The sequence below is a fragment of the Glossina fuscipes genome, unplaced genomic scaffold (assembly GCF_014805625.2).
Source record: "Glossina fuscipes isolate IAEA_lab_2018 unplaced genomic scaffold, Yale_Gfus_2 42, whole genome shotgun sequence".
Taxonomy (NCBI): Eukaryota; Metazoa; Arthropoda; class Insecta; order Diptera; family Glossinidae; genus Glossina; species Glossina fuscipes.
The window spans coordinates 1,779,849-1,797,127 of record NW_023998426.1 but is presented as its reverse complement, the minus strand read 5'-3'; the positions used below and the strand labels follow the sequence as shown (position 1 = coordinate 1,797,127).

The following is a 17,279-nucleotide window of genomic DNA, read 5'->3' as shown; positions in this document are numbered from 1 at the left end:
CCTGAATCATTGCATTTATTACCCGCAACACCTCAAATCAAGGGTCTACATACCTTTATACGTTGCAAGAATACTTCGCGCGACGAATTCATATTCTATTCGAAAAGACTAATACGTTTGGTTATTGAATACGCTCTCAGTTTGTTTCCCTTTAAGGCTACTACAGTGGAAACGCCTCAAGGTGTTTTATATGAAGGTAAACGTATGGCTACAAGTAAAATTTGTGGAGTCTCTATTTTGAGAGCTGGTGAAACTATGGAGCAAGCTATTTGTGATGTCTGCAAAGATATACGCATTGGGAAAATATTAATACAGACAAATAAAGAAACCGAAGAACCAGAATTGTATTATCTACGATTGCCAAAGGATATACGAGAATATAAAGTCATATTAATGGATGCTACAGTGGCCACAGGAGCAGCTGCCATGATGGCGATCCGTGTTTTGCTCGATCATGATGTTAAAGAGGAAAATATAATTTTGGCTTCATTGCTAATGGCTGAAATTGGTGTTCACAGCATAGCATATGCTTTTCCTAAGGTAACCCGCAAATATTCCCTAAAAATGATACCCACTTTTATAAAAGTTTAATTTCATTCTGTTAGGTGAAAATCGTTACATCTGCCATAGATCCAGAAATAAACGATAGATTTTACGTGATACCAGGCATAGGTAATTTTGGTGATCGTTATTTTGGCACAGAGCCCTCAGATATCTTCAACTAGATTCTTCATCGCTTTTATGTGATTCCCGACAACTTACTATTCTATGTAAAGTTCTTTGCTATATTAACGGCATGTTTCTTAGAAAAAGAAAAAAAAAGAAAAAAGAAATCATCAAAATATGTTCTATAGTATCATCTCTTTATTTGTTTTGCAATTCATAAGTGCCTCCACAACCATTGGAAAATGAAAGCCACGAAACCCATTAACAACACTGAGCCTAAACATTTCTGCTTGAGTGGTTCATTAATGCAAAGATTGCTCTTATTCCAATTCGCTGTTTGTGACGATTGACTGCAACGTGTCCAATCGGTCTCCTCATCCAACAATTCCGCACTCATGCTAAACTTTGTAGTGCCGGTGATGCGTACCCTTACTGAGGTTCCCAACAAATTTTTCCTCATAGGCAACAATACTTGTTCATAACTCTTATTATGACCGACGTAGTGTCGCTTATCGTGGGATATTTCTGTAACCAAAACATTGTATATTTCCCCCTCACGTCCCTTATAGGGATAATAACTGTTAAACAGTTCCGTTAAACGCTTTGTGCGCTTTTTCACCAAATTAGCAGGTATTCTTGACATTTTCGCCGCCGGTGTACCAGGTCTGGGGTAAAATTGATTAATAAATAAGCTAGGAAATTGGTATTTTTCGCACAAATTAATAGTTTCTTCAAAATCCTTCTCCGTTTCGCCGGGAAAACCGCAAATGATATCTGTAGCTATAGTCACTTTTGGTACTTTGGCGCGTAAAAAATCCACCACTTGCTCAAAGTCTTCACGGCAATATTCACGTTTCATATCGCCCAAGACTGCATCACTGCCGCTTTGCACAGGCACGTGAAGGAAGGAATACACTCGTGGATGCTTTAATATCTTGGCTATTTCCTCTAGGTGCTCAAGTATATATGGTGGATTTGTCATACCAACACGTAGCATACAATTCTCGGGTATAACATCAACAAGTTGCCATAATAACTCTGGTAAAGACGACCCAATATCACGCCCGTATGCACCGGTATCTTCGGAAGTTAGCCAAATCTCACAGCAACCTTCATTAAAAGACTGTTGGGCTCTTGCTATTATTTCCTCAGGCGGATAACTAGCCAAATCACCCCGAGCATGCTTAGTCTTGCAATAAGTACATTGATTTAAACAACCAGTATTTATTGGTATTATTTCAATCAAAGGATTCTTGCGAACTTTTGGTAAAGCTAAATTTGCTCCGCCTAAACGCTTTCCCTGTTGTTTTTTATTTTGGAGCAAACGCACGCTATGACCTTTCAAAGTTTCTTCCACTACCTCAACGACTCTGTCAATCTGTTGCACTCCTATCACAGAAAGACCTCGCAAATAATCAGCTTTAGGTGCTCCTTGAGGTACGCAACCGGCCACTACTACATGCTTACCATTACGCATACCATTTTCGATTTCATTGCGAAAGGTATCTTCTGAAGGGTTTTTTACAGTGCAGCTATTCAGAAGCCATAAGTCAGCTTTATCTTTCACGTCCGTTAATTGGTAACCATAGGCGGCCAGCTGTCCGGCCATATATTCGCTATCAGAATTGTTATGTGAACAGCCCCATGTCTTCACGTATACTTTTTGCGAGCCAGGAATTATACTTTGTTGAATGATCTTAGGCGTTAGCTCCTCGCTTACTTCGGCGCTAAGTTTAACGGCACTACGCTTCTTTGCTCTTACGGTAACATTCTTTTTATTCTGATATCTTTCAATTGGCTTAATATCTTCGGGAGATATCAAATCCTCAATATCGGCAATATTATTCTCCTCTAATTCCACCATATGCACGCAGTTGACTTGATAAATTCATAATATACATGGTTGATAAAAGTAGCATTTCACTCTCCGCTATCCCTATATATATTTATATTAATACCCCCGCTGTGTTATAATAACTACTATGCTTATGAAATACAATTGGTAGTTGTAACTTTTACTGAATTATTCAAATGTAAATTGAAGCAAGTATTAATCGAAAATTTCGAAGTTTTTGTAAAAATATTCTAAACAAATGGCCAATTTTTTTTTTTAAGACGGTTAACATATGTAATATGTAATATGATGAAGGCAGTTAAGAGTTCGTCTAAACCCAACCTTATATTTTCTTTTGCTGTGAACATCTCTGTTTTCGTCGTAGTTATGCATTAGAAGTCGGCTTTTCGTTGCTGAAGAAATTTGCTGGAAAGAATTTGTATTATTTAATATAAAAAAGGAGAAAATTGTGTAGAAAAGTAGATAAAAGTGCTAATTGTGGTGAGTGCATTTAATATTCATTACAAATACTTTCAAATTGTACCAAAAGTGCATAAAAGATATAAAAATTAAAAGGTGCATGTTGTTTATGAAGGCGACGCCATTTTGAAAAACTTTTAGATGTTCCAAAGAGTTAAATAAATTTCAATGTGGCATGAAAAATCGACGAAAAGGTTATAGAATTCAAAAATAATTTTTTTTGGTAGTTTTTCGTTTTACAATGTGTTGTACGCATACAAACATCAACTAATGAGGTATATGCACGAATATTCTTTTGGTTAAATAAAAAAAATGAAGCGTGGGTGAGGAAAATTATTGATGCGGTTTGTTTCTCTTAGAATTTCAGAGTGAATTTTTACCAAATAAGAAGTGCTCGTGAAGTTGTGTGAAGTAAATTAAATTCTCCTGGTAAGTTTTTATTTCCTCCAATAATCACTGTAGTAAAACGAGTTACAATTTTAACATAAAAAGACCAGGCAGGCAGCTGCTCATGAGTGATATTCGTGACGCCGCTGAACTCGATCGTATCACCATTAAAATACATAATATGAAACGTAGCGCTTCTCGCGATTCTCCATCTAGAAATCTGAATCGTTCGTCCCGTAGCCATCGTAGTTCATCAGTTGTTTTAGGTCTTATGGGTCGCGGCGGTTATGACAATGGTAGTGGTGTGCCCGGTGACTCACCTGAACGTATGTCGCCAGATCGTTTAAGACGACGTATCGGTCGATCCCCCAGTCCACGCGGACGCTATGGCGGTATGTCACCTCATCGCGATGAATATTTGCGTGGGCCTCCACCTCCGATGTCTGACAGGCCATCGTATAAAGTTTTATGTGTGAGTGCTTTGCATCCTAAAGCTTCCGATGAGTTCATTAAAGAGACATTATATCGTGAATATAAAAAATTTGGAGATTTTAGTATTCGCATATCGCATGATTTAGAAGAGCGTGTTGCGTATGTATGCTTTCGAACTGCCGAAGATGCTCGTGAAGCTAAGCATCATAAACCGCGTATTGTTTTATATGATAAAATTGCTTTAGTTGAACCTGTTTACGAATCATCTGCGCGCAATGAATATAGGTAAATAAACTTTAAGTTATTTTTTATAAGTATACGTAAATAGATTTTTATTTCTTTTAGGCCGAAAGGACGGTCGATAACGCCTCCAGATTATGATCGCTATCACTACTCGCGTTCAGCCGGCTTACCACCAGGCCCTTTAGACCATCGTCGTCCACCGCTTGATCCATACGATCGTTATGGTCCACCGCCTTTACATCCTCGGGAATATCGCGGTCCCATTCATCATGAGTATCCTTTGCCGCCACGCGGCCCTCCAATGCATCGCGGTCCGCCACATATGCATGGGCCACCTCCACATTCTTATGGCCCCCCACGACATATGGGTCCTCGTCCTCATATCCCCTATGAAAAGCCCGAAAGTAAAAAAGATAAATTTCCTAACTATTTACACCATGTTCAACCTGAAGATGACCCTTTGGCCACACGTACTTTATTTGCTGGAAATCTGGAAGTGACCATTTCCGATGATGAATTAAGGCGTATTTTTGGTAAATATGGTATTGTCGATGACATTGATATTAAGAGGCCACCACCGGGTACCGGTAATGCTTTCGCATTTGTACGCTATCAGAATTTAGACATGGCTCATCGAGCTAAAATAGAACTTTCCGGCCAATATATTGGTAAGTTTCAGTGCAAAATTGGCTACGGTAAAGTAACACCGGCTACGCGTATTTGGATTGGTGGTTTGGGTGTTTGGACTTCAGTCACTCAATTGGAACGTGAGTTTGATCGCTTTGGAGCTATAAAGAAGATAGAATATCAGAAGGGAGATACATGCGCATATATACAGTATGAGACAGTGGAAGCGGCAACAGCTGCTGTCAAGGAGATGCGAGGTTTCCCACTTGGAGGACCTGAAAGGCGTTTACGTACAGATTTTGCAGAGCTGCCAGGCACCACACCCGCCGTGGCGTCTTTCAAGCCGAAACCGCCTTATGAGGACGCTGGGGCTGCTGAATACCGACGCCCCGAATATGACTACCATTATGAAGAGACACCACATTATGCTCCTCGCGGTGGTTACTCACCGTACCCACCACGTGGCGGTTACCGTGGTCGCGGCGGCTATAGGGGACGTGGCCGTGGTGCCTATCATTATCACAACGATGTTCATCGGCCAGTTCATCCAGCAATGGCCGCTGTTGGAGCTCCACCAGTCATTCCTCCCCCTGCAGGTGCTGAGGACGAGTGGCGTCATCCTCCTGGTGAGCCGGTCTTTGAACGCGGACGTTCTGGTTCTCATGAGCTAAGGCAGGAACGTTCTCGTTCGCGTTCTCCACACAAAAGAGCACATTCGCCAGATTCCGATTCTGATTCTTCTACTAGGCGTAACAGCGGGGGTGGGGCGGCGATGTCTGCAGCCCGTACGCTCCCAGATATAGCGCGAAAGTGTTCGGTGCTTTGGCAGGGGGCCTTGATTTTAAAGAGTTCTTTATTCCCTGCTAAATTCCACCTAACTGATGGTGACGCCGACATCGTTGAATCGTTAATGCGCGATGAAGATGGCAAACATAATTTGCGAATTACTCAGCGTTTACGTCTGGATCCTCCTAAATTGGAGGACGTACAAAAACGTATAAGCTCTTCATCTTCGCATGCAATCTTTTTAGGTTTAGCTGGCTCAACTACAACAATATCGGAAGATAGTGGTGTCCAGACTCGACCATTACGTAATTTAGTTTCTTATCTTAAACAGAAGGAAGCAGCCGGTGTAATATCTTTGCTCAACAAAGAAACGGAGGCGACTGGTGTATTATACGCCTTTCCACCATGTGATTTCTCAACCGAATTATTAAAACGCACTTGCTCCAATGTTACCGAGGAAGGACTTAAAGAAGATCATTTGGTGGTGGTCGTAGTAAGAGGAAACGTTTAAACTGAAAATGTAAAAGCAATTTTGGATGTTTATTATAGGCAAGATATATTAGTCATCCGATATAATTAGAAATTAAATACCAGTTAGATCCATGTTTATTGCGGCAATATTTTGCTTTTTACAGCCGAAATCCACAGCTATAACAACTAAGGTTTACATTCGCCGTTGGAAGGGCAACTAGTGTAGTTTTTAGTTATATGTGCAAAAACTATGTCTAATCATCATTATTCCTAAGTTGTAATTGACAACATATTTGAAAAGTGTGTGAAAATCTAAGGTTTCTCTAATTTTTTTGTGCTTTGGTGTAACAAACTAAAGTGTAATACTATCCCTTAATTTTAAACATTTCGCTTACACAATTTTAATGTGAAAAAATACCATAAGTTCTTGTGGTTATAGTTGATGTTCATATTATATTAATTAATAGATTGAAAACAGCAATGTGGTGGAGTGTAGTGCAGTTTAAATAAAAATGATGAGAAAAAAGGAGAAGGGAAAACGGATTATTGTAAGGGATAATTATGTGTAAAGTGCTGCTGGATATATTTCTCCTATTAATTTTGTGTTCGAATTTTGACATCAAAACAGTTTTTATTTTGAATACATTTTGTGGATTTTAACTTTCCTCTCTCATCTCATTGAATTGAGTTCTAAGAGAGATATTGTTTCATTTCGACTATTCTCTCCTTTATTTACTTTTTTTTTTTTTTTTTTATATGTGTTTTGACGACCGCGTCATAAGAATTAGACATAATATGAATTGTGCGTGTGAGTGCGTGGGTTTAGTTTTGGATGATTGGAAAGAAAGTGTAATTGGAATAATTCTATGTAGTTTCTCTTCCTCCTTAACTCATCAAATTTTTCCTTAAGAAAAAGTGTTGTGGGAAAAACCATTTCGTGCGAATAGATTGAATTTGTTTCAATTCTCAGCTCATTCCGTGAATTCCAAATTTCCTTATGTGCTTTAAGAGAAGGTGTACTTATACATCAATTCCAATATTATTTTACACTATTATTTTTAAATGAATTTCCAATTTTTGTGTTTGTTTTTAAATTGAAAGTGAATTCGAAATTTTCAACAAAAAAAAATAAAAAGAAATGTGTCTTCAAATGTAAAATTGCTGTACTAGTGTACGTGTATCTATATGGACATTCTAAAGTCCTTGAAAGTTTAATATGTTTCCGTTTGTATGTTGTCTACGATCACTAGAGCTTTATGCAATCTCTGTTTATAATCCATAATAATTCCTCTAAAAAAATGAAGAGAGGAGAGTTGTGTTTAACTATCACTTGGTGGTGATGGATATATAATAATGTTTGAAAGAACGCTCGAAAGATATTGTTGCAGAAACTTTGAACAGACAATTCCTGTGCTTTGAAGAGGAAAAGATTAGTGAAATATTCTGGCTTTTGGACGTTGAATGCAAAGCCTGAAAGATTTTTTCAATCAAGAAACATAAGTAAAACGCATTTCTAAATATATCGCTTACAAAAACAGGCGAAAGTGAGTTCTTCATTTAGTGAGTTTAATGAGCCCCCAAAGTGCTTACTACTTACATTTGTTCTTAAAAGGGTATCATACTCGAATAGAGAAAGTGCAACAAAAATGGTTAGTGGCTTGAAATAAAGAGAAAGACTGGGCAGATTATCCATTAAAATCAAGACTTTCAAAAGAAATGAAAGGAACTTTCAGAACTGCCTTCATTTTCTTTCAAAAAATTCCCGAAATGGCCCCGAATGCATTAAGTGCCAATAATAAGAAAAAGTTTGCATAAGCAAAAATCGTGTTTTGTTTGCAAAATCAAATTAGCTTCATTATCATTATAACTCTTGTGATCCGTGTTCAAAAAGAAAAAGAAAAAAAAGCAAAAAAAAAAAGAAGTAAACAAAAAAGTTCAAGCTTCCCTTCCCTGGCTTTTTAGTGTGTTTTTTGTGTTTGACGTTGTCAATGGCGTTATTCTCTCTCTAACCAAGCTCAGAATGAATGCAAATATATTCCTAAGAGAACGTAATGTAGCATTTGTTAAAAATATTAATTGAAATTCAAAAGGAATTTTACAAAAGCTACACTGTTTTCTTAACGGATTGTCTCCACCGCTACTGTTGCTGTTATTACTGTTGTTACAATAAAGTAAAAACGAATGATAAAAAAAAAAAAAAGTATACATAATTTCTTTATCTATTTAGACTCTATATACAAAACTTTTAATGAAAATATTCCTTTAAAGAACAAACTTACTCTCAATTAATTAAAATAATCAATATAATCAATAATAATCTTTCAATAAACATTGAATCAAATTAAATGAAAAATCAAAAGCTTTAATCAGTGTTGTTTTCACATAGTGTGTACAGATAGATATATTTTTTCATTTATTTTCAAATATTTTTCAATTATTTGGTTTATCCAGCAATTTAATGATAATTAATATTCTATAAATCGGTGGTTTTATTGCGCATAAGCCTGTGTATTAGGTATTAAGCTATAAAATCTATATATTCATATTTGGTGGACTCAATCATAATATAGATAATAAAGTGTAGCGACAGCAAAAAATTTCGGTGTATCATAAACATACGATAGGTAACCGTCCTTTTCGGGGTCCCATAAAAAATTCACCAATGAATAATAACCTTGATACAGCTTTTCGCCGATGCTCACAAGAACAATATAACGATATCTGAAAGAAAAGAGTGCAGAAAGAAAGATATATATGAAACTTGGAGGTAAGTAAGTAAGTCTGAAATTTATAATTATACTATACCATACATATAAAGATGTACTTTAAATTACGAAATTTACTTCATCTTGAACTTGGATCGCGAAATGAAATCTACGGATCTCTGTGCGGTGAAAAAGAACTTTATAAAGCCTACATGTAAGTAAACGTGATATGGCATGTTGTCAGTGCAGGAACAATTTATTTAACACTAGAGCTATATTTGCACCGAAAGGCCACTTGAGTCATTTTGACCCTCTGCTTTTGTTAACTTGCCATAGCAAGCCATAAGAATGAAGGGAGGAAGTTGATATTTCGCATAAACATTCCTTTATCGACCAGGAGCCGCGATCTGTCGCGTTTACGAACTGTCTACATACACGCCTACCATAAATGAGAAACTAAAACAACCTCGAAAAAGAACGAACTCTTTCAATTTCGTCAAATCTTCTACGTAAATTTTCTTCAAATCCCTTGCATGTTTGATCCAAAAATGATCCCAATTGGTTAACTAATACGCCTACAATTAGCGATAACATTTTAATTCTAATTTATTTATTTCGATCACAGGGCTTTTCACAAAGAAATGAAAAAGATGCAGGCCGGTTGTTTCAGTTTCTTCCACACTGCAGGATCAAATCCATTTTTTAATTGGTCAAGGAATGTCCATGTCAAATTTCTAATTCCTGGCAAGTTCAACAAAAAAGGAATATGTCATCTGCAACTTGAAAATTAGGGCGCCTAGGAAAGAAGCGAATGTGGGTATTTCAAGGTCTTTCCGTTTAAATTAGAGTCACCGTTCTAATTAGTGTTAAATATAGTTTTTTTTTTTTTTTTTGACTCAACTTTTCCACGACTAGTGGCATTCATAACCTAAAACAGCTTGAAACTCGTATAATACACGTAAGTCATGTAAATCATTTTCTATTTAAGAAAAATCAAGCGTTAAGTGTCGAATTTCTTAGTCCACCTAAGCCAAACAAGGAAGGGATCTATTTTGGAATGCGTTTGTGTGTTCGATGTCTGTCGATTTGTGTTTGAAATTTTTCAGGTGCGACGGACGGATTAGAAATTTAAATAACCAGTCACTCAGCGGATGCACCCAATTCGCGTAACGCAGTTAGGGTTGGAAAGAAGAAGAACACAAGTAATTAAGTGTGAACTTTGTGCCCAATTAGTAAGTGTTATACCTCTACCGCATAAATACTCACTAAACTTTACCGCACAGAGATTTGAATCTTGGCTTGGAATCTTGTCTTACAGACATTTGCCCTCATCACCAGAAATCATTGTCATCCTTTGAAATACGTGTTGGAAACGGTCCGCATCATATACGCAGCGTATTTTTCGTTAATTAAACCGTTCGTATCTTTCTTTGTAGTTATTGTTAGAAGTTGCTAGATAGGAAATGTTTAGACAACATTTTCGCTATTTGCTGTCAAAAGTGCAGAAGTGTACTCTACATCATTTAACCCCACCACATCGTAATTACGCGAATGTGGCCTGGGAGGGCTTGCAGTACACCCGTCTTTTGTTGTACCGATCGATTATGAATCGATTTACACCTTTCTGCCCTTCTGTCTGTCTTATGTTGAACCTAAAGGACGCAATTTTTAAGGTACACCGTACAAGATCAAATCATTTTTTCAACCACTTCCTATATAACTTCTTAGTCGGAAAAGCTGTTATATAAATAACCGCATCAAGTGAAGCGGTGTATACTCTACACTCTTTTTACTTGCTTTCACTTAATAAGTTATCATAAGTCGATCTGAATGATGGCTGATACATTTATTTGAGATATGTAAATTGTCTCGATTTTTTATGTTTGCTTGATAAAGCTGAAAGGATTCCATTCCAAGATTGTCTCCCTAAACCATTTTTATTTGTTCGAATACACGCGAAGAACATTTTGTTAATAAGTATTTTAAGACTCGGATCGTTAACGAATAGTAGCAATAGAGAGCAGATGGAGATATTTTCTGTCTTTTCTTTTTATTTATATTACGTGACCTTAATGCAACCCATTTTGTCTAACAATGCTCGAATGTTTTCGAATTGTAGAAAATTAACCATTGGGATAGTAATATGCGATAACAAAAGTCGCTGAAGCATCTATGAGAGTATGTTGACTATGGTTGATTAGTAAGCAAATATGGAATCGATTTTCAAGTCCTTTCCGCGAACTTTCACATTCAGCGTAATTAAGATCGAAAACGAAAAGGCGCCACAAAGGCGTTTCTCATTAGCGGCCCTAGGTCAAGCATAAAATTGATGGTTACCCTTTCAAAATAATAGCAAAATATATGTACAACAAATATATGACCCGAAATATGTTGTGTCTAACTATCTATTATACAAATCCATTGATGAAGTTGAAGAAGAAGAACTTGCTCGAGTAGGTCTAATATGTCTAAATATATGTAAAATGCTTCTTAAAATTTTATAGCTTCGCTGAGATTGATGAATTTCTGGTGTATAGTATGTTCTATTTCGCTTTAATTGTTTTTTTCTTCACTTACCGATCAAAATTTAAATTCTTAACACGATTTTTGATTTCTTCACTGACTTCAGCGCATAAACTTAACGCAGGTTTTGGGGCGTACACGAAATCCTGAAACGTTTTATCCATTACGGTTTTTATAATTTTCTCACATACTTCTTTATTCAAGGGGACTTTCGGTTCCAAACGATACGTGGGCAAATATTTCATAACGGGCTAAAGAAAAAAAAACAGATATTAATATGATAGCCGAAATCTATTTGAATATAAAATTACTTGCCTTTGGTGAAGCCGCGACCGTAAATTTTTGAAAATTGGAAGCTCTTATTACCTTGTGCTAAAATATATGGAAGAAAATAATGCATTAAAAATATTATATATTGCAACGTATTTCTATGGTGGTTGGTATCAAAAATCATGCATGACTTAGTGAATTAAATTTTACATGTGCTGTCTTATATTACAATAATTGATTGATTGCGGAATGGATGTGTTTTCGATAGGCAGGCAATATATGCTTTATCGGCACGCAAGGAAACGTACAATATTCAAAATCAATTTATGAGCCATAAAATAGTCAATCAATCAATTAATCAATCATGTGTTAAAAAAATTTTGATCTAGAACACAAATCCAAACTGTACTCCATTAGAGTTTTGGTCGCCTTCACGTTGCTTTAAACACAATTTAAATAAACCGGTCCAATTTGCTGCCGCCATTCTGTTCTCCTCACTGGCACTTTAGGTTATAAAATTTCTTTTGAATTAAAAAAAACAAAAAGATTTTGCAACTATTTGTTGAATCAATAATTGGCAGGAATTTGCGACAAACATACATTCAAATAAAACTCATTATTAAAATTTTACTAATTTAGGCCACTTTTCGGTGGTTGATGTAAATTTCATAATAACACAATGTTGTTGATGTTGTTATTGTTGATGGTGGTGATGGTGGTGGTGTTGGTATATAAAAAAAAAAGAGTCATTCCAGATATCGTGACTTTTGCCAATACACGTGCACATACCTCCATATCCATTTTGCGAAAACTTCCGCGTAAACGTTTATCTTATTGCAGCAAAATTTTTATTCACCTTACGATAGTTTAATATACAACCGTTTCAACGTCTTGAAGTGAAGGAATTTGAAAGGAAAAAAAAAAAATCGTTTTTTGAAAAATCTAATTAGAAATATTTGAGTAGAAATGAAGTGCTAAAAATCAAACTTAAAATTAAAAAAAAAAAGGGAAAATAAATAAAAATAAAATATCAATTAAAACAAGTAGAACAGCAGTTGTCGTCTTATATTGCGTTCGGGATTTTGGACTTTTCCTGCTAAAGTAAATTTGCAATAAACGTCACTAAAAGCGGTTTCAGAGAACTTTTCAGCAGTTCAGCAGTGCCATTGACCTGCAAAACTGGTTGCCCTCCAGAATTATATCAGCTTTTTTTATACCCACCACTGTAAGGTGGGGCTACACTCATTTTATTTTTCCCTGTAACACCCATAATGAAGGTTCAGAGACCCTACGAGGTATATACTTTGATCAGCGTGAAATTCTGAGTTGATATAGCCGTGTCAGTCCGTATGTGTGGTGTGTGTTGTTGGCACTTTTTCTGGTCGCGAAAATCAAGATATCGGCCTCAGATAGAAACATTTTAAGGTTTTGAACGCAGTCTGTCGTTGAAAATGGGCCAATTGGCTAGAGCTTAAGCCCGCAGCCCGCATAAACTAAACGCAACTCTGATTTTCTCAACAACGATTTGGCGGTTTTTGCTCGTTACTCAGAGAGGTAAGAGGTAAGGTATAAAGGTAAGAAAGCTAAATTTTTCCACAATTACTGTGCGAAACACTCTACTCTTTATGTCCCAAAATGGAAAAAATGGGCCATGCCCACACAAAGTTAAAAGCGAAACTGTGTAGGGCATGTAATTGTCACATCCCCAAATTTATCATATGTCGTATGTATTTTTTTACTCGAATCTTTTGCACAGATTTCTAAGCAACGTATCTATCATGCAAAATACGAGTTGGGTATATAATACCGTTAATCGCTAATACTTCCAAATATCAAGGGATCTGAATTTTTTTTTTGACTATAAATTCTTTACCGATAACGCAATCATATTAAGTTTCGTCTATAATTACCCTTCACTTTACCCATTTTCAAAATAAATGGTTGATGTGCAAGAAATGAAAGAACAGATGAAAGGTGAACGAACAGTTTGAAGAATAGGCTTCTTCAGTTCACGTTGTAAGGTCGGATAAAAGTGTGCAAATGTGTATCAATCAATGTTTTATTCGAAACTTCCTTTTGCAATTGCACTTTTCAAAACCAAATGAAAGACCATGGACGGCTGAGATGGAAAAAAGAAAAAAGTCGTTGTCGGAGCTCATTTAATTTATTGCTATCACGTTCTTTATGGCTTATTCTGAAAAACCGCTTAATTAAAATAATCTAATTTTTGTTTTACTAATGAATCTCTCTATTCTTGACAGCTGCCGTCTCCTATTTGTTTCTCCTCACCTTCTTCTTTATAAACGTATAAGGAACCCTGAATGGTGTCCCGTAAAAAAAATATTTTTTCTGTTCCTAAGAGAGATGCTGGATATTAAGCTGCTTGTATCGCAAAAAATATGTTCTATTGAATTGCTCCTTATTTGAAGGGCGTCTACCTGGCAGGCAAAGTCTTTCAATTTTTTTGCCAAATTTGAACCAGATACCTTCATTTTTACGCCCCGACTGATAGATAGACGGATTTGCTTAAGTAGACTTACAATTTGATGCTGAGTAAGAATATGTAGATGTTTTACCGGGTCTAAGAAGCTTCCTTCCGCCCGATGCATATGTTTCGACAAAATGATCCGCGCGCAAGGTGTACACCACCACATAAAAATCGAAATCGCCAAAAGTAATTTCCTGTGTCGTGCAATATTTTCAAAAAATTTTTGATTTTCTGTCCGAGATGTAAAATTATGATATGCGGTGGCACGACAAAAGAAGTTGAAATCAAATGAGAACATTATAGCCGGTCGGCGCCGACCGTTACATACCCCATACCGCTTTGCCTAGTACAGTTGTTCGGAAATTTTAAAAATTGAAATTTTTTTCGATGTAACGACTTTTCAATATAGGACGTTATGTGGCGAGTGATCGAAATAGTGTACCGATCGAAAACATTTTCAATAGTGTTCGTCTTTGGATTAAAATACGCCGCTGTACCAAATTTCATCGAACAAATATACATGGAGAGACATCAGATAGACAAACAGGTGAAAGTGATTCTGAATCGATCGGTATAATACAAGATGGGTCTATCTTAAGCTCTTCCGGATTTTGCACATGTCCGCACTAACTTAATATATCCAGTACACCAAGCGGTGCAGAGTATAAAAATGGGATTGTTCTTAAAAAATGTACTTTACCTACTTTACCCTTTCATATTGAAGATCTTGAGAAGAAAGTCCTTTCAGATGGTTTTGAATCCCATTTCCCATGTAGCCGTTCCTGCAAAATATAAGCCTTTATGTGGAAAAATGAATTAGTTTTTAATATATTATGCTTAAAATTGCTTCATAAAAATATTAACTGCACCATATTTGGACTATGTAGATCAATTTTTTGGACGCCATCTCATATTAGAATTCTTATAGAGATTGTTATTTTCGATGGAGAAGAGTTATCACAGCATTTAGCATCATCGCAGCACAGTAGCATTGCGCAGATCGTCGTATGCGATTATAATTAGGAAGATTAGAAGAATACAAAAATAAGAAATGTATTAGTGGATTAATCTTGAAATTTCTTGAATGATACAAAAACCCCATGCAACAAATTAGCTTGCGTGCAGACCCGTTTACGTAAGTTAGAGAAAAACGATTAAAATGATTCAGTTGTAGTTACGTTGTATGTATGCGGGGAGTAAAATAATAGTAAACATTAAATATGTGAGTACGCACTTTACTTAGTAATAATCCAACTATTCAATACTCTACTCTTAAAAGTACGCAAAGATACATGACTGAGTACTCGACTTTAATCCTTAGTAAAAGTTAATGTCTTTACATATTCATCTTAAACTTAAGACCGATAACAAATGGAGATAATCCAAAACAATATGAAGCCTTACTCCGTCCCTCATTTCTGCATTTGCTCGTATATGTACCGCGTCTTCTAAGATAAGGCGGACTTTCTCAAAAACTAACACACTCTACTGGCGCCGCTACTTATTGACTGACTCTTTGGGTTGAAAGGATACATCGTACGCTAACATTCTATTCATCCCACCGTGCAACCGGCCGTGCAAAGCTGAGTCATTGCGTTGTGTTGAACGTAAATGAACGTCATGTAGCCTAATAGTACAAGTTATTTACGCCAAATGAAGGCTCATGCGGACTTATTGGCGTCGAAGGAAGCTTTTCAATTTAATAAGAAAAACAAAATTTCTGTCGGGTAGGAAATCTGTCTCTAAATAACGTTGCTATCACGGACAACCCGACTCGTCTATGGAACGCTTCTCGTCGCCATAGTCAGCACCGGTTAATCAGTGCAAATACAATCCGTTTTTGTCTGATGTGTTTTAACTCGGGCAACCATGCTACCGTGGTTGTCTGGTGGCCTTCAGGTTTCCAAAGTGGTGTCAGCTTCGCAGTTGCAGCAAAATTCTTTCGGACTTTTCTACTCGAGCGCAGTAGAAGGACAAGTTCTCTCATGTCTGTCTCATTCTGTAATTTTGACGTTCAAAAAGTACATTTTTTTGTAATTGTTGTATGCAAGTCCAATTGATTCAATTTATGCCTTGTATTCTCACATAAAACATCAGTTAATAAGTTCATAGCGTCACTAATAAAACAGCAAGCTTTAAGCAAAATTCGATTTTATTGATTAACATCATCTTTTTCAAGCGGGATGCATTCATTCGAACGCTTCTGTAACCATTCTGTGCCTTTCCAATAGAACGATCTGTCCAATCCTGTAAAACACGCTCTGGTTTCGGCGAAACATCAAATCCTATATAAACCTTCATAACCAGTCTTAAACAGTCGTAAACACTTATAAACACTTCAAAATTGAGCAGAGCTAAACATCAAAACCATGTAGGTTCATAAAGAATCAGCTCACGGTTTTCCACACCACCCTTGAGGTACCGTGGTAGACGCGTTACCAATTGTTTTGAATGGCTGACTCCTCTGTAGGCCTACACCATTATAAAGTTAACTTAAAAATATAATAATATTTACAATAAAAAAAAAAATAAATAAATAAATACAAGCCCCGTTTATACATAATATACATACATAATACATAAAAAATACATATCCACGTTCGCTGCTATGCAGCTTTATTAACATCTTGATATCCGCAAAGGTACATTAATGTAATTACTTAATTTGTATATAAAGATGACCACAAACTTACCGTTTGACCTATTTTTATTGCTTTCCCCTGAAGCGATAGGGCAGGTGTATTCAATTTCTTTTTGAACTCAAATGAAATAAAAATAAATGAATTTATTATAGATAATCATAACTAAAGATAAGCACAACTTACTTTGACATGCAGTGAATTGTGACGACACAAAAGAGGCGGTGGGCGGCGGCACATCATTCCTTTTTAATCTAAACTAAAAAATGAGAACGTAAGTAAGTAATTTATTAATATGCTTGTAATATATTTCAATTACCTTAGAATGCAGACGCGTCTTTAGTTGCTACGATACTCAAAGTGAGTGATAATCAAACCGCAAAGAGTTAAAACTAACTGAAGTATTTGCAAAACGATCTGATAATTGCATGCTGAACCATAGAAAAACAATGTTTAATGGGCTTGTGGAGATGTTACGTATTTTACGTTACGGCTGATGTTTGTCTAACCGATTCTTCCCAATTTCTCGAATATTTAACAAGCGAAAACATTATGGTGAGGCACGGCCCACAATTAAATACTCTGCAGCGCTTGACAGTTATTTATATGTTGGCTTTTCAAAATAAGCTATTATATGGGAGGTGGCCGAAACAGTGATCCGATCCGAAGCATTTTCCGAAGCAGCAGCGTTCGTCCTTGGGCTGAGACATGTCAGCGTACGAAATTTC

At 36.4% G+C, this 17,279-nt stretch overlaps 4 protein-coding genes across 5 annotated transcripts in view; 2 read left to right on the top strand and 2 right to left on the bottom strand.

The window, feature by feature from the left end:
* The window catches only part of LOC119637018 (uridine-cytidine kinase-like 1), a 23,151-nt gene extending 22,322 nt beyond the window's left edge, over positions 1-829 (top strand). Inside the window, exons 6-7 of the mRNA XM_038032792.1 lie at positions 3-540; positions 606-829. Coding sequence (XP_037888720.1) covers positions 3-540; positions 606-725 — 658 coding nt within the window. The 3' untranslated portion in view covers positions 726-829. The remainder of the gene's footprint in view (positions 1-2; positions 541-605) is intronic.
* Positions 830-846: 17 nt separating this feature from the next.
* On the bottom strand, positions 847-2,558 carry LOC119636891 (threonylcarbamoyladenosine tRNA methylthiotransferase). Its single transcript, XM_038032593.1, has one exon. The coding sequence runs from the start codon at positions 2,528-2,530 to the stop codon at positions 881-883; it is 1,650 nt and encodes a 549-aa protein (XP_037888521.1). The 5' UTR covers positions 2,531-2,558; the 3' UTR covers positions 847-880.
* A 321-nt stretch (positions 2,559-2,879) lies between these two features.
* LOC119636872 (RNA-binding protein spenito) lies at positions 2,880-6,458 on the top strand. Of its 2 annotated transcripts, none has more exons than XM_038032545.1 (4): positions 2,880-3,001; positions 3,340-3,409; positions 3,473-4,084; positions 4,145-6,458. In XM_038032545.1, the coding sequence occupies exons 3-4, from the start codon at positions 3,492-3,494 to the stop codon at positions 5,964-5,966; spliced, it is 2,415 nt and encodes an 804-aa protein (XP_037888473.1). In that variant the 5' UTR covers positions 2,880-3,001; positions 3,340-3,409; positions 3,473-3,491; the 3' UTR covers positions 5,967-6,458. The 2 variants fall into 2 exon arrangements, with proteins under 2 accessions (XP_037888473.1, XP_037888471.1); XM_038032543.1 differs by lacking the exon at positions 2,880-3,001 and adding an exon at positions 3,030-3,255.
* A 1,678-nt stretch (positions 6,459-8,136) lies between these two features.
* Positions 8,137-17,277, bottom strand: LOC119636873 (tctex1 domain-containing protein 1). Its single transcript, XM_038032546.1, has 4 exons — positions 16,606-17,277; positions 14,613-14,833; positions 11,209-12,314; positions 8,137-8,647 (listed from the first exon to the last, which is right to left on the bottom strand). The coding sequence occupies exons 3-4, from the start codon at positions 11,397-11,399 to the stop codon at positions 8,482-8,484; spliced, it is 357 nt and encodes a 118-aa protein (XP_037888474.1). The 5' UTR covers positions 11,400-12,314; positions 14,613-14,833; positions 16,606-17,277; the 3' UTR covers positions 8,137-8,481.
* Positions 17,278-17,279: the final 2 nt, after the last annotated feature.

What these genes read in the sequence shown, in the direction of transcription:
- LOC119636891 (XM_038032593.1), bottom strand. Translation starts at nt 2,530, where the DNA reads ATGGTGGAATTAGAGGAGAATAATATTGCCGATATTGAGGATTTGATA.
- LOC119636872 (XM_038032545.1), top strand. Translation starts at nt 3,492, where the DNA reads ATGAGTGATATTCGTGACGCCGCTGAACTCGATCGTATCACCATTAAA. An exon ending in TCTGCGCGCAATGAATATAG is followed by an intron (nt 4,085 to 4,144) that starts GTAAATAAACTT and finishes TATTTCTTTTAG; the next exon opens with GCCGAAAGGACGGTCGATAA.
- LOC119636873 (XM_038032546.1), bottom strand. Translation starts at nt 11,399, where the DNA reads ATGAAATATTTGCCCACGTATCGTTTGGAACCGAAAGTCCCCTTGAAT. An exon ending in AAGAATTTAAATTTTGATCG is followed by an intron (nt 8,648 to 11,208) that starts GTAAGTGAAGAA and finishes CTTTTCTTTCAG; the next exon opens with ATATCGTTATATTGTTCTTG.